This window comes from Buteo buteo, chromosome 14 (assembly GCF_964188355.1).
Source record: "Buteo buteo chromosome 14, bButBut1.hap1.1, whole genome shotgun sequence".
Classification (NCBI taxonomy): domain Eukaryota; kingdom Metazoa; phylum Chordata; class Aves; order Accipitriformes; family Accipitridae; genus Buteo; species Buteo buteo.
In genome coordinates this window covers 18304491-18318927 of record NC_134184.1, presented here as the reverse complement: position 1 = coordinate 18318927, position 14437 = coordinate 18304491, and the positions used below count along the sequence as shown (strand labels likewise).

Here is a 14437-nt window from a genome sequence, read left to right as displayed (position 1 = left end):
CCAAAGCTTTTCTTTCTTACCTTTCTTGTAGAACTTCCCTGTTTTGGAAGTAGCTCAACATTTTTGTTTATAACTTTTAGTGGCAGATAGTGCCCCAGCTACAGTCCTTGGCAGATTACCAATTTCATATCAACATACTAGAAGAGATGTCTTATCCAGTTATGCATAACTTCTTCCTGACATATGGGCCATTGTATTCAAATAAATAATGTATCGACCAATAATTTTTGAATGCATGCTATCTAAACAGATTGAAGCAAAATGTCAACTTTACTAAGTACCAGCACCTCATCCAAATGACATGAGGGAACTGGTTTTCACATAGCAATAGTATAGTAGCTTGACATTTGCCTAGGGCCTTAAGGTACCTTAGGATATGAACAGAAAGTGTTGGCTTGTGTAAGTGATCCTTCAGAGATGAAGTTCTTTTAAATAAGCTTTTTAAAAGCAGGATCACTTTCTTCCACAGGTTTATCTGTGGACAGTGTGAAGAAGTCATGCTGCTTCTGCTTGATTGGCTGATTAATCTTTTCCCTGCATTTTTTTTGTTTATCTTCTTATCCCCAAAGGCTTTTTGAAGGATCAGCTAATCCCTACCATGTATTACTTCTCACTAACTTTGTTCAAAAAGTATGTCATCCGGTTTTTGTACTTGGAATTTAGAGGTGTTCATTTCACTGACTGCTATAAGCTGCTATTCATTCCAGATGAACAATAACAGTGAAGCTTAATATCATAAAACTAAGGTCTGTCATTAGACCTTTAGTTTCTCTACCAGTTTGGGTTTTAAATAGTGCAGATCAGGCAAGTTCAGAATCTTCTTGCTTGAAACATCTACCTGTTGACAGTGTTTGTAAACCAAATGGAAGTGCTTCTTGGTAGAGCCTGCCTCACATGCCCTGTAGAAACCACCTGTACTGGTTAATACTGGGTCTCTTGGACAGCTCTGTTAACAATTTCTTTAGGCAATGTTTGCCTACCCATCTTGCACAGGACAGGTTTGTTTAACCACCTCATCTGTGTGAGGTGCTACTCTCTGCAGTAGCAAAAATTAGTAAGAAGCTATGCTATGCATTGTTGGCAGGATCATCACAGTCACATTCCATGTGAGGAAGTGCTGTTTGTCCTTTAATTTTTATTAAGGTTTGTGGGCTTACTTAAGTTATTTCTACTTATTAGTGTTGTTTCCAGGACCTCATTCATGTCCTTGGTAGTGCTCTATATCTTGTTCCTTTTAAAAGCCCCTTTTTTGCTTCAGCATGACAAAGCTGTTCATCAAGACTTCCGAGCTATCTCTTGAAGATAAATTGGAAGATAAAGCTGTTCCACTGCAGAGATCTTAAAATCAGTTCAGGTTATATGGACATTGCTACAAACTAAATTAACTTCATCACATGCAAAGCAAGGCTGCTTCTTTCTAAGCACAGACAGCTTGATTATATGTCTTTAAGATGTATTGCTGTATAAATCCAGAAGCTTGTGTATCTGCTACCTGGAGATATGCATACCATATAGGGGGTTTTGTGTGTTAGCCTATAGACTGTTTATTGACTTGCCTTGTTGCATTTTTTGCTGTGATTAAAATACAACTTTAACATCTAAAAGATTAGATATTTGGAAAATAGTGACCTATGCAGTAGAACTAGTATTTCTTCAAGAATTAGGTAAATCTTTAAAAACCAAACAAAACAAAACCCCCTTCCTTAATTATCTGTTTAACAGTTTGATACTTTAGGTATGTCTTAGTATCACTTTTCAAAAGCAGAATTTAATTTCCTTCCCCTTCACTGGAGTTATTGTTACATGACATTAACAACTAATCTGTTGAATAAAATTCAAAACCTAGTTTAGGTCTTGGGTATTACAAGGAACTAATTTTGTAGATACTTAACTGTTCTGTAAATGGGTACTTTAGAGCTGTTTATGACAAATTTGTCCAGAGGTTAACCAATTTAGTTTTATACTTTTGGTAGTTGTCTTCTAGCTGCTGAATGTGTAATAATGTAGGAGCTTCAATAGCCCACTCTGTGAAGGGCATATGAATTCCAGCATGGTGTTAGCAGCAGAATGGCAGAGGATCTCCACAGAGGAATTGTATCTGAACTTAATCTTTCATTTTGCACTTAAAAGTGCCCTTACCACCATTTCCTATTGCAAGATGAGTCATGTTTGCACTGTATAACAGGGTACTTGCACCTGTATGTTACGTATTTGAAACTCTAGCTAACTTGTAGACACCACCTTTAAAAACATCTGAAAGAGGCTTTACCATTATAATTCCATCTTTATAAATGATGGCATTTTAATTGGTTTAAGAAGAAAGTGTTCTGTAGTGTTGATTTGCTTAATGTATTTCCATTAATTAGGGTAAACATAAAAATAAGCCATATATACCAGTATGTTAGGAGGAATAACAATTATATCTTTAGATGACATGTTCTTAATGATATAACATCCAAAATCCTCATGAAAACTTTCTCAGTGTTGTGATTTTGTGATTGTGATCTAATGTCATTTTAGTGCAAGTGAAAATTACTAGATCTGTGAAATATAAAGCAAAAAATTCTTATTTATCAGCAGAATAGTTACAATAAGTTTAGTAGCTCACGGACCTTTTCTGTAGTGTCTTACAAGTATTTAGGTGTGTTTTTTCAAGAAGGCATTTTGTCAGTCTTTCAGTTTATGGTGCCTGTGAATTTAGTCAGTGTTCTTTGTGTCTTTCCATCCCTATCCTAGAGTATTATCTTTGTGTTCATTCTTCCTAGGAAGCTGTATTTAGGAGTCATCCACTCCATATATGCTGTTGTCCTAAACTTTTCTTGTCTGTTAAAAACTTGCTAGACGAAGTTACTGTCCTCTCTTATAACTGTATAAAGCATAGTTTTCAGTTTATTTTTAAAATTATGCACTCATACAATGCCCCTCACTGCAAAATAAATTTAATTTGCAGTGGCTGGATGGTTAGTTCAGTAATCACATCTCAAGGTGTTCATTTGGTGTTTTCACCTTCAGTGAATAATATTGTGATGTCCATTTGGTGTAACCAGATGGAGTTATTGTTTATCAAGCATCCATTATCAAGCTTGCCATGTATCAACCATAGCAGAAAACAGAAGTCAGCTGTATTCTCAGAAACAGAATGTGGAAAAACATCTAGATGCCCAGGGGGTATTCTTAAATTTTTAACAAGCAACTCTTTTTCCTGTCCATCAGTTTTCCCTAGTATAGGTGGATAAGCATTATTTTTTGGTTGTTTTTGTGAAGAAATTACTAAGTAGTACAGCATTTAGGACAAGCAAGTAAGGTAAGTTTGTGAAAATAAATAGCTACTTTATAGAAAAATCTGAGAAATGGAGTCTAGATTGGAGATGAAAGTACAAAAGTCTGCTGTTCCCGTGGGGGGGTGGGAGGGAAGAGTATGATGATTAGGAAATCCTGTTTATTTTCAAAAGGAATAACCAGTGTTTTAAAAGACATGCCTTCTGTGTGTTCTCTTGCTTTAGTCCCTTTTTTTCTAGTTCCCATAGTAGGCTCTCAAAGTATACAAAGAAGAAAAAGAAGGGAAAATGAAAGTTTAACACTGATAGACCATAAAATAAGCACTTTTTTTTTTCTTACTTATTCCACCAAAGCTTTGGATAATATGCTTAAGCAAAGTTACCAGATACAATTTGGGAGTACCTGGCTAGCATTTTTCATATAGTGATAGAAGTTGCCAAACTTTCTAAATGACCAATCCTCTTTCTTTTTTTTTTCAAATGGACCAGCAAGCATCATCACAAGGAAACTTGTTTGAAAATGTTGTAAAGGTGGTGTGACTTTTGTGTTCCTATTATAGGTTTATAGACCACCAGCTGTACATATGAGGGTTACTGGTCTTGGAATTTGTGCTAATGGACAAATGTGTTAGAAGAAATAGGTACATTAATCAACTATTTAAAATAAGATAAAAATAAGTTGAATATCAATATAGCTGGTTAATTTGTGATGTGTGCTAATTTTCTAAATGCTGAGACAAATGAATATACTACCAACTGAATATTCATGAGAGGTCATGAGAGGTCTGCACCTCACCAAAACTTAGTTGGTGATTGCTTTAAGTAAATATCAGTGTAGCTATGATCATTTCAAAATGTCTTACCTTCTAGAGCTATGAAGAGGAGAGGAGGAATCGGTCAGAGCTTGAGGTTAGATGCCAGCGTTTAGCACTGGAACTGGCTGATACCAAGCAGATGATTCAGCGAGGTGATTACAGACAAGAGAACTATGATAAAGTAAAATGGTACGTATGTCTATAGTTCAAGTGTTCTACTAACATACAAATGTTAATAGATAAGTTTCAGCCTTGATTGACTAGGGTTTTTCATTTGATTTTTGGCTTATGCACACAACAGATATTTATCCTTACCTCAATCCACTAATAGTTCAATTATCTCCTATAGTATATTGCAGTCATAAGATGAACAACATTTTGAAATCTGTTGCATTAAATTATCTTCCTAAAAGTTTATATTTAGGGATTTACTGTGTTTTCAGAAGAGCCTGTTAGTCTCATTGCTGCTAAAGTGGGAGCTGTTGATGCCAAGCATCTTAGAACAGCTACTCTTTTTTTATTTTATTTTATTTTTTTTTTTTATTCCTAGTTTAAGAGCAATGACCTAACAAAAGGCCCTGTGCTCTACTGTGTGGTGCCTACACAGTGAATTAAGAGGGTAGGACCTTGGGAATTAATATTTACAACCTAAGATATCCTTGTAACCATAAATTTGAAAGGGCTGTTACAAGAACTCTTTGTCAAAGAATTTTAGGATTATCATAGTGAATTGGTTTAACTGCAGGAAGTTCCAGTGTCTCTCTTCATTTTTAAAATACAGATTTTACAGTTCTAACCTATGCTTTGAATGCCCATCTTGTAAATAACAATTGCAAAATAGTGAAAACGAACTTCTTGTAAATACACTCATAGATGTATACTTCACAGGCCAGCTCCTAAATGGCTTTTTCAGTGTGCTTGCAAGTACAAGAAATCTGGCCTTTTGGCACATCTGTTGGGGAATGGATTGAAATATGGGGATTATGAATAGAAAACACCATGTCAGCTCCTTAGTTGTTCATGCTGAATGAACTTGGGCACAGTTACTGACACAAATGACTTTGCCACCAAGTCATTTGAAGGAGAGTCTGTCTTCTGGATAACTGTTCACAGTTATGTGTACTAAAACAACCTTGGAATCTACCTGGAAACTTGTTGCAAATAGGATGGATTGATGCTATGGTTTGCTTCCCATGTGCAACTGCATCTTAATAAGTGGATCGTAATAATGTTCATGTGAATGGCCCCAGTGTTTAACAGTGTACATTTAAAACAGTCTTGAGTTTAAAAAGGCATGAATGAACGTGCCAAAACTATATTTGAGAGAGTAGGTTGTATTCATCCAGGTAGGCACAGATGAAGGGGAAGGGAGAGCACTGTTGGCATGACTGCATGAGGATATTTGGAAGCATTGCTGGAGTTAATCACTTCCAGGCTCATTTCTGCCTTTAGAAATGCTATGTCAAATCTTCTAATTCTGGTGTACTGCAAGTTGTCTCAGTTTTAAAGCTATGCTATGCTTAATATAAAACTGGTTAGCTTTTTTTCCAAACTGCAAGATCATACTGGCTCATTCATTTCACTGTTCTGACAGCGTCAGATAGAGTGGAGACATAGAGCTGCTGCTTTGTGTGTATGGAAAGCACTATTATTCGGGACACCAACGTAATTTTTGCAGCTGTGTCATGTATATTTTACACATGAGAAAAGTAGTACAGCCCCCTCTGGTATCAAGGGACAGTATACAAGGGAGAGTAGCAACTGAGAACAAGTATAGATTGCTTTGTGTTTGATTAGGAAGATGGGAATGAAGTGGCTTTGCTTTTTCATCAGACTTCAATGTCTGCAAAAGATTCAAAAGAATGTCATGGGAAATAGCATCAAAAGCTTGATAAAAGTAAAAGGATAGACAAGGGTCCTTGCAGCTCATTGCTAAGAGGAGAAATGGGTAGCCCAAAGTTACACTAAAGAAGAATAATCAGAGGAGAATGAAATAACTTAGGATAGCAATTCAGGATTATTGTATTATAATTTAAGAGTATTTTTTAAATACTTAGAAGTGAAAATTCTTTCATATAATAAGATACTGTTGTAGGTGTTAATAACTAAAAAAGGTAAGATTATCACTAATTGCCCTATGAGTGACTGATTGGAAGAAGGATGAGAAATTACAAATGCACAGGAATCTTGTTCATTACACTTTATGCATCTAATAGTTTCACTTTATTTTAACAGTGAACGTGATGTATTTGAACATGAATTGTCAGAACTCAGAAGAAAATATGAAATATTAGAGGTGTCAAACAAAGCACAAGCTAAAGAAAGAAATGACTTATCAAAAGAGGTAAATGTAAAGTTCTTATTTCAGTAATTGTCTGTTTCTTCATCTTGGTAATTTGATTCTTTGTCTAATCAAGTCTGTCAGGATCACCTGTAGGATCATGGAATAATTTAGATTAGAATGGTCCTCAGGAGACCAGCTGGTCCAACCCTCCCATGCAGTGCAGAGCCAGCTTAGGTCAGGTTGCTTAGGGCTTTGTCAAGTTTTGAGTGTCTCCAAGGATGGAGATTTCCACAGCCTTTCTGGACAATCTGTTCCAGTGTTTGTCCACCCTCTTTGTGAAAAAGTTTTTGTAAAAATCTAATCAGAATTGTTGCAGCTTTTTTCTGTTGCCTCTTGTCCTGTCATTATGCACTTCCAAGAGTCTGGCTTTTGCTATGCATTCCAATTGGATAGGTGAAGATAACAAGATTTTTCCCTACCCAGACTTCTCTTCTGAAGGCTGAAAAAAACTCCATTTCTTTCAACCCCTTGTACATGCAGTGCAGTCCATGACCATCTTGGTGGAGCTCTTTTGGTCTTGCTCCAGTATGTTAACGTATGTCTTTATGAGGAACTCGGAATGGAACATGGCACACAATACAGTCTCACAAGTACTGAACACAGGATTATAATAATTTTCTTCAACTTATTGTCTGCATTGTTGCTAATACAGCCTAGTAGGCACTTGGCCTTCTTTGCTGTCAGGGCACACTTCTGGCTCATGTTTAGTTTGTTCAGCTGGTGCTTGCCTATCCAATCCATATTTTGCCAGTTTTCCTGTAGAGGTGTTATGGGAGATGGCTGAAAGCCGTGCAAAAATTCAAATAAATGACATGGACAGCTGTCCTCTTATCCATAGAGCCAACTTTCTTGTCAGGTTTGCTAGGCACAGTTTGGCCTTGGTAAATCCATGCTAGTTGTTTCCAGTCACCTTTTCCTCCATATCCATGGATATGGCTTCCAGGAGGATTTGCCTCATAACCTTTGCAGGGACTGAGATTAGATTTACCAACCTAGAGTTCCCTGGGCCTTCCTCCTTGAAGGTGAATTCTGGTCATCAGAAGCCTTGCTCACTTGCTATGATCTTTCAAACAGCTGGCCAACCTCACAGCAACATTGGCTATCTCCCTCAACATTGGTCAAGTGCTTTCCGTTTTTCCCTGGGCATTATGTACATGCCATTTTCCTAGGTCCCTATCTTAGTTTTCCTTTGCTTCAGCCTTCCAAATTCTGCCAATGAGCTCAGGAACCTCGGAGGCCCAAGGGCAAAATTTACCCATGAGGGCTGAATGCTGTGAGTATGCTCTCTTTCTCAAAAGGTGCAGAACTAGTTACAACTTGCTTTAGCTCTTTTTGATCAATAGTGACAGTAGGGCAGAACTACTATATGGTTTATGTTTTGTTGTAGATGTTTTTTCTATACATCAATAGAATACAAAGGTTTTCTTCTTTGTGACTGTCTAGTAAAATAATGGTACAGTTGCCTGAAGTTTCCTTCAGTTTGCCTTTACAGAAGTTAGTTCTGTGTCAGGAATAGAGAGACTGCTATTCCAGACCTCCTCTTTCTATGATACTGCATGTTGACAAGAGGAATTCCAGTGCTGTTTCTCTTCTGGGCAGGACTATCTACTAGGATGATGGACTGCTTTTCTCTAACATGTCTCCATTAGTCTTTGAAAGTCTTTCTGCTGGGAAATTAATAAATGCCTCTTCAGGCACAGAGGGCTTCTCATCTTTGTTAAGGTTCTAGTAGTTCTGATCCGGTTAGTTCAGTCACTTCACTCGGATCTCGGTCATTGCTGTTCTGGTAGCACTAGTATTGCACAGGGCAATGTGTTTCTGCTGCTCTAAAGACATTTTAAGAGCCAGAAGCCTGTCAGGTCAAGAGAAATTTCCCTTGCTGCTTCTCTGTTTGGTAATTTATTCATCCAAGAGTCATGAATTCTGTTCAGTAATGGCTCCCTTACTGGGCATGTATGATAACTTTTGGGTCAAGGGACTCGGAGAAACATATGTAGAAAATGTTTCCAAGTCCACTGCCTTGGTCTATAGGACTTTTGATGGTTTATACCAGTACAAGCTTCCATTACACAGTATCCATTTTCACTATTTCTGCATCTAAATTGTTCATAGCAAGAATCGCTTCACTGAACCTGCAGGATTAATTATTCACCTTAAGTAAGCTAGTTAGGATAGAATCACCCAAAACTGTCGGAATCACATTTTTCCCTTCATTGGATGTAGGTGTAACTTTGCAACAGCTTTTGGGGAGGGAGAAGAGGCTTTTGCTGAATCTCAAGAAAGAAACTTTCAGTTTATATCATCATTGACTATTATCAGATGGTTTGTAGCTCAGTGCAACTTTGATGCAAAAATAAGACTATTTTTTAAGGTGTGTTCCTGTATAGAGATCTTTACAGGAAACACCAAAAGGAATAGAGAAATAATTGATTGGCTGTTCTGAATTAATTTGCAAATTTACTTTTTAATGCAATATGAAAGGGGCACTGCATGAGAAGGTTGTTCTTGACTTCTGTACAGGTCCAGGCAAGAATCAAATGGAGGATCTTTGTGTGCTAACACTTTGGCAGCTGAGTAAATGAGACCAATTATGCCTGAGAGAATTCAGGGGAGACTGTGTTCCTTAGTGTCTCTGTACAAAAGTGTTACAGATAAAATAGTGGCTATAACTACCACTTTAAAGATAGTATTCCTCTGCCTAATTTTATAAGGAGCCATAGAGATTCTCCGAAACACTAGGGAAGAAACTGAGTTTCTGTTAGAAAGTAACTCTTATATTCTCTTTTACATCAGTCTGAAGGCTTTGTTAGGCTGTTTATTCATCAGTGTTCTAGCATTGTAAGAGGACATCAAAATGCCAGTTTGTTCTCAGCATATAACAATGGCCAAAAAAGTATTGTCACGTACATCAAGTTTGTATGTATGCATCAAGTACTGCAGTGTAGTAGCAGCAATGGCTTTTTTTGTTGTTGTTAACTCTATACTAAATTCATAGAATTATAGAATCATTTAGGTTGGAAGAGACCTTCAAGATTGAGTCCAACCATCATCTGTGCCCACTAAACCATGTTCTGGAGTACCCCGTCTACTCGCTTTTTGAATACCTCAGGGATGGTGACTCAACCACTTCCCCTGGGCAGCCCATTCCAATAGCTGACAACCCCTCTCAATAAAGAAATTTTTCCTAATATCTAACCTAAATCTCCCTTGTTGCAACATGAGGCCATTTCCTCTCGTCCTATCTCCAGCCACCTGACAGAAGAGACCAGCACCCACCTCACTACAACCTCCTTTCAGGTAGTTGTAGAGAGCGATAAGGTCTCCCCTCAGCCTCCTCTTCTCTAGACTAAACAGCCCCTCAGCTGCTCCTAAGACTTATTAATCTGAGAGGCAATAAAAGTAGCACTATAAACTAAAATACCACTTCAAACTGTGTCATTGCTTGAATCTCCTGGAAGGTCCATAGTGGGTTTTGTGTATCCTGATACAGTATCACAAGTTCTGGATTGGAAGAGCATAGAGTTGTAAGCGTTCACACACCATTTATTCCAGGGGAGGAGGAGTTGGAGGCGGGTAGTAAATGCTAGATTTCTTTCTTCATGTAGTCCATGATGTTTGTGTTCACTGTGGATATAGGTATAACCTGTTACTTGGAGAAAGAGAGCACAGTTGTGGTTTTTTCTTAAATAAGTATAGGACAGGCATTAATACCTCACCCTCTGTGGCGCTCAGCAAGTGGGCAGATGGAGAGAAGCATGCCTCTAAGAGCATTTTTTCTTTTCTGTATGAATTTTCAGCTGTTTAACTAGTTGTTCTTTTTCTTTGATTCAGGTATGTTCCTTAAGTAACCTTTAGTTCTTTTACGACCCAGGAAGGGTGAATTCTAAAACATGTACATGATGTCTTTATAGCTTAGGGGGACATATTTCTGATAAGCTATTAATTTATCATTCTTTGAACTTGGCATGTGACATCCTCAGGAACTTTAAACAGTAAAATTATTTAAGGTGATAAAACTGTTTCATTATCATGAATGAGTTGGGCCACTCTGCACCAGTGCCATTATGCTCTGTGGCTGTTCTCTGACAATGTTCACCTCAAGTAGATGGAGACTACACTCTCCCGCACCACTTTCTTCTTGGAGGAGTAAAGATTTGGTGATTGGGGAGGCCATTACAGAGACTCACAAGATATTCATGTTTCTGTTTTGGCATCAGTTCAGCCTTCTGTAGCAACACCATGCTACATGAAAGTCAAAACAAGGCATGCATAACCCTCTTTGCCCTTGGTGCTGGCCTGAAACATTACCTTGTCCGCAACAATCATGATATACCTCAGCCCCAGAACTACCAGTTTCACCATTTCTTTACGGAGCAATAACAACTCTGGTGCCCTTAAACTTTTCACTTCTGTTTCTGAGAATGTTGTAGTCAGTATGATGATAGATTGGCACCAGGACTTGACATCAGTATTTCTGACTTAGTACTATTCAGTACTATCACTATTCAATACTTCAGTACTATTTAGATACTGAGGTAGGTTAAGGGACACTTTACCTCTTTTTCAGTTGCTAACTACCAGAAATAAGTCATTGAAACTCATAAAATTATAATTTTATTGAAGTCTTTTTTCAGCATAAAGCTTCACCAACTTACATTAAACATAAGTGTAGAGTTTTTTTTGTTCAGGTAACTTGACAGAAGAGAGTTAAAATGAAATCGTAAATATGTGTACATAGGTTAAATACATACCTTGAAGTTCATGTTAAAGTGTTCTTCTTTTTAATGCCTTTTATAGCTGGCAACTATACAACAATCTCTCAGTTTGTTGCAAAAAGATAAAGATTATCTTAATCGCCAGAACATGGAGCTTAGTGTTCGCTGTGCACATGAAGAAGATCGTCTTGAAAGACTTCAGATTCAGCTAGAGGATGCCAAAAAAGCTAGGGAAGAAATGTATGAAAAATACGTTGCATCCAGGTAAGTTACTGTGTGTTTACTTCTATCAATAGACAAGTTATTGAACTATATTCCTTTGTTTCTTGCACAAATCCTGTTTAATTAAAAATAATTTTAACTTTCAGAAAGCTAGTCCATATTTGTGTAACTAGAATCAGAACACTTTTGTTGAGTCTCAATGTGTATCAGCAAATTATTATTTTTTTTTTAAACCTTTGATATAAGACCATAGTAGTGAAAACATCAGCACTGAAAGTTTATGGCAACTGTTCTCTTAGGTGTGTATAGAAATTTATGGAGGTAACTATAATTAATTACAAAAGATATGTTACATATCTTACTCCCTACCCACCCACCCCAAATGACCTTTATTAAAAACAGGAGCATTTGAAAGACAATCTGAATGATTGTTGCAGAATAAAATAAATATATTTAATTTTTACTAATGTTTAAAATAGGACATTGCATGTTTCTTATCAACTATTAGAGCTATCAGTCTTTCATATCTCAAGTTTGAATACAGATTCTCTAAATGTAGCCTTGAGAATTAGATTGATCACTGTATGCTAGCCAGAGTGGAAAATAGTGTCAAATCCTGATGTTACTTGAATTGGTATACATATATGTATGACATGTTGAATAGGAAACACTACGCTATTCAGATACATATCTTGCTACATATGTAATGCTCTACAACAAAATTTCATAGAATCATAGAATATCTCAAGCTGGAAGGGACCCATAAGGAGCATCGAGTCTACCTCTCTGCTCTTTGCAGGACTATCTAAAAGTAAATCACATGACTAAGACCGTTGTCCAATTTCAAACCACATTTAGATTTTTCTAATTCAGAATTCAAGGTTCATGTTATTTCCCTACATTTAGATGCCAAAAAATATCATTTCAGTATATATTCGCAAAATAACATCAAGTATTTGCCTGTATGTACTTCACTAATGAACATAAAACTATTGTTTTGGTTAGTACTGTCCTTAAAAAAAAAAAAAAAAAAGCTGTGGATTGAATGAATAAGCTTAGAGCATGAAGTAGGTTCAGCTTCTCTTCAGCTGCTTCCTTTGGTTTGAATCAAGAAGATGGAACTGCAAACAGCATCTATGAATTTTGTGTCCTTGTATAACTACCATGAAGTGTGCTAATATGACTCTCCTGTAATACAACTAAAAGACAAATTGTTATCTAAATGGAAATAATAATATGGAGTTCTAGCCCATATCAGCAGTGTTTTTAATGCTGTTTTTCCTTTCAATGCAGTCATTTAAACTTTTTTTAATTTGTTTTACATGTGTATATCTCAGAACTATGTTCACCTGGAACTTTGCATTTTAAATAAATTTTTAAGACTTGTTTTTACATTGGGTTTTAAAGACGTAGGTCTGAGCAGTCTTTCTCTACAAATGTGCTTGTAAACAGTGACTCCTGTAGCTATATTCCTATTTCTAGAAAAGCACTGTGAAATCCTTATCCTGTAACAATGATATAGAGGCACTTTTACAGAGCTGTCTCCATTTGGGGAACCCAGAAAGAGACGTGTAGCTTGCCTCTACCACAGTTTGGGATACTGTGCAAGCCTGCTTCACTGTCTGCTGGAATATCAGAGGTCTCCGTCTTCTGCATTTTGATACCAACTAAAGAGAAATTCTGTGACTCTTACTTTGCTGTTAGAGGTCTTGATACTGTCATTGGGATTCTGTACTGTTACCAAATCTCTCTCTTGACATCATTGGTATTGGTGACTCTTTTCATGATGATAATTTTCATAGGACAGATATTAACTGTAATGAATAATGCAGGTATGTCTGCTCTCCTCTAGTGACCATTATTGTCTTTTGCAGCGATAATACAGCATAGCAGAGAAGACAGTGTAGTGTATTGAGCAGCATATGTAGGACTGCACTGCAGCTTGGGCAGTCTAGATTTTATTAAAGGTTCCACTGCTGACCTGCTGATGAACTTTGAATAAGTCATTTCATAATGTAAAAATGTAATGTAAAATGTAAAAATGTTCATGAAAGGTTTCTTTTGTAAAATGGAGGTAATGTTATCCTTTTGTAAAGTGCTTTAAAACCTGCATGTGATCTGCAATATTGCAGAAGCTGTTCCTTCTTTATATTTTCTCACATACATGTACAGGAATCCTGTCTATTCAGCAATTTAAACCATCCATCTCTCAGGTCAAATATGTATGGTATTAGGTTTCTTAGAGACCTCTACAGAATCCAATTTTCTTGTTAGGTAAATTAGAGGGGTACAAAAGTAGAGCAGGAGAAAACTATACCAACCAATGGACACTCTACAGTCCTCAGTGCTACCTGGAGGTGACATCACTTTGGGTAATAATCTTCTATTTGCTACCTTTTGAAGAATTTGAGGCTTTTTAATGCTTGCTTCACATCTGGATCTCTTTTGGTTGCTGTAGTTCAGGAATGAAGATGATGAAAACAAACCCAAGTATCTATTTTCAGGAATAAAGAATAATTCACTTTCTGTTTGCCATCAGAACTGCTGGCATTGGGGTACTGCAGTTAGGAAATTACACACTTTAGGAAACTGAGGGCTTAACTTGCCAATTAAAAAGGCACACTTCAAAATAGGTTGAGATTGTGGCAAGATGAATGGCAGCAGCTCATAGCTACAGTTCTTGGGAATCTATGTGTAAGCACAGACCAACACAAAAGATTTCCCTTTATATGTTTTAATCTTAAAACACAATCCATAGTTGCATTGAGATGCTTAGATCATTTAGTTTATTTGCAGTATAAAGCCTTATGAATAATAGGCCTGGAAAGAAGTTCATTAAAGCCTGCAGCCAGAAGAAGGCAAAACAACTTGATAAGGCAAAAACATTTTTAATTACTGCTCAAGCAAAAGACTATAACAGTAGGTCAGGAATAAAAATCACAAATGATGGTTCTTTGCTTCAGCAGCAATTCATTTGCTGTTTATTAAAAGGCATTGGCAGGGCAGTCAAGCTGTATACTCAGAATATGCCTTTTACTATACCATTTGTTTATTTTAGTCATC

General features: G+C 36.8%; 1 protein-coding gene across 1 annotated transcript in view; it reads left to right on the top strand.

Annotated features, from left to right (window-relative positions):
* PIBF1 (progesterone immunomodulatory binding factor 1) overlaps positions 1–14437 on the top strand; it is a 132112-nt gene that overhangs the window by 16180 nt on the left and 101495 nt on the right. The window contains exons 6-8 of the mRNA XM_075046083.1: positions 4149–4282; positions 6329–6437; positions 11235–11416. Of these exons, the coding sequence (XP_074902184.1) occupies positions 4149–4282; positions 6329–6437; positions 11235–11416 (425 nt within the window). The remainder of the gene's footprint in view (positions 1–4148; positions 4283–6328; positions 6438–11234; positions 11417–14437) is intronic.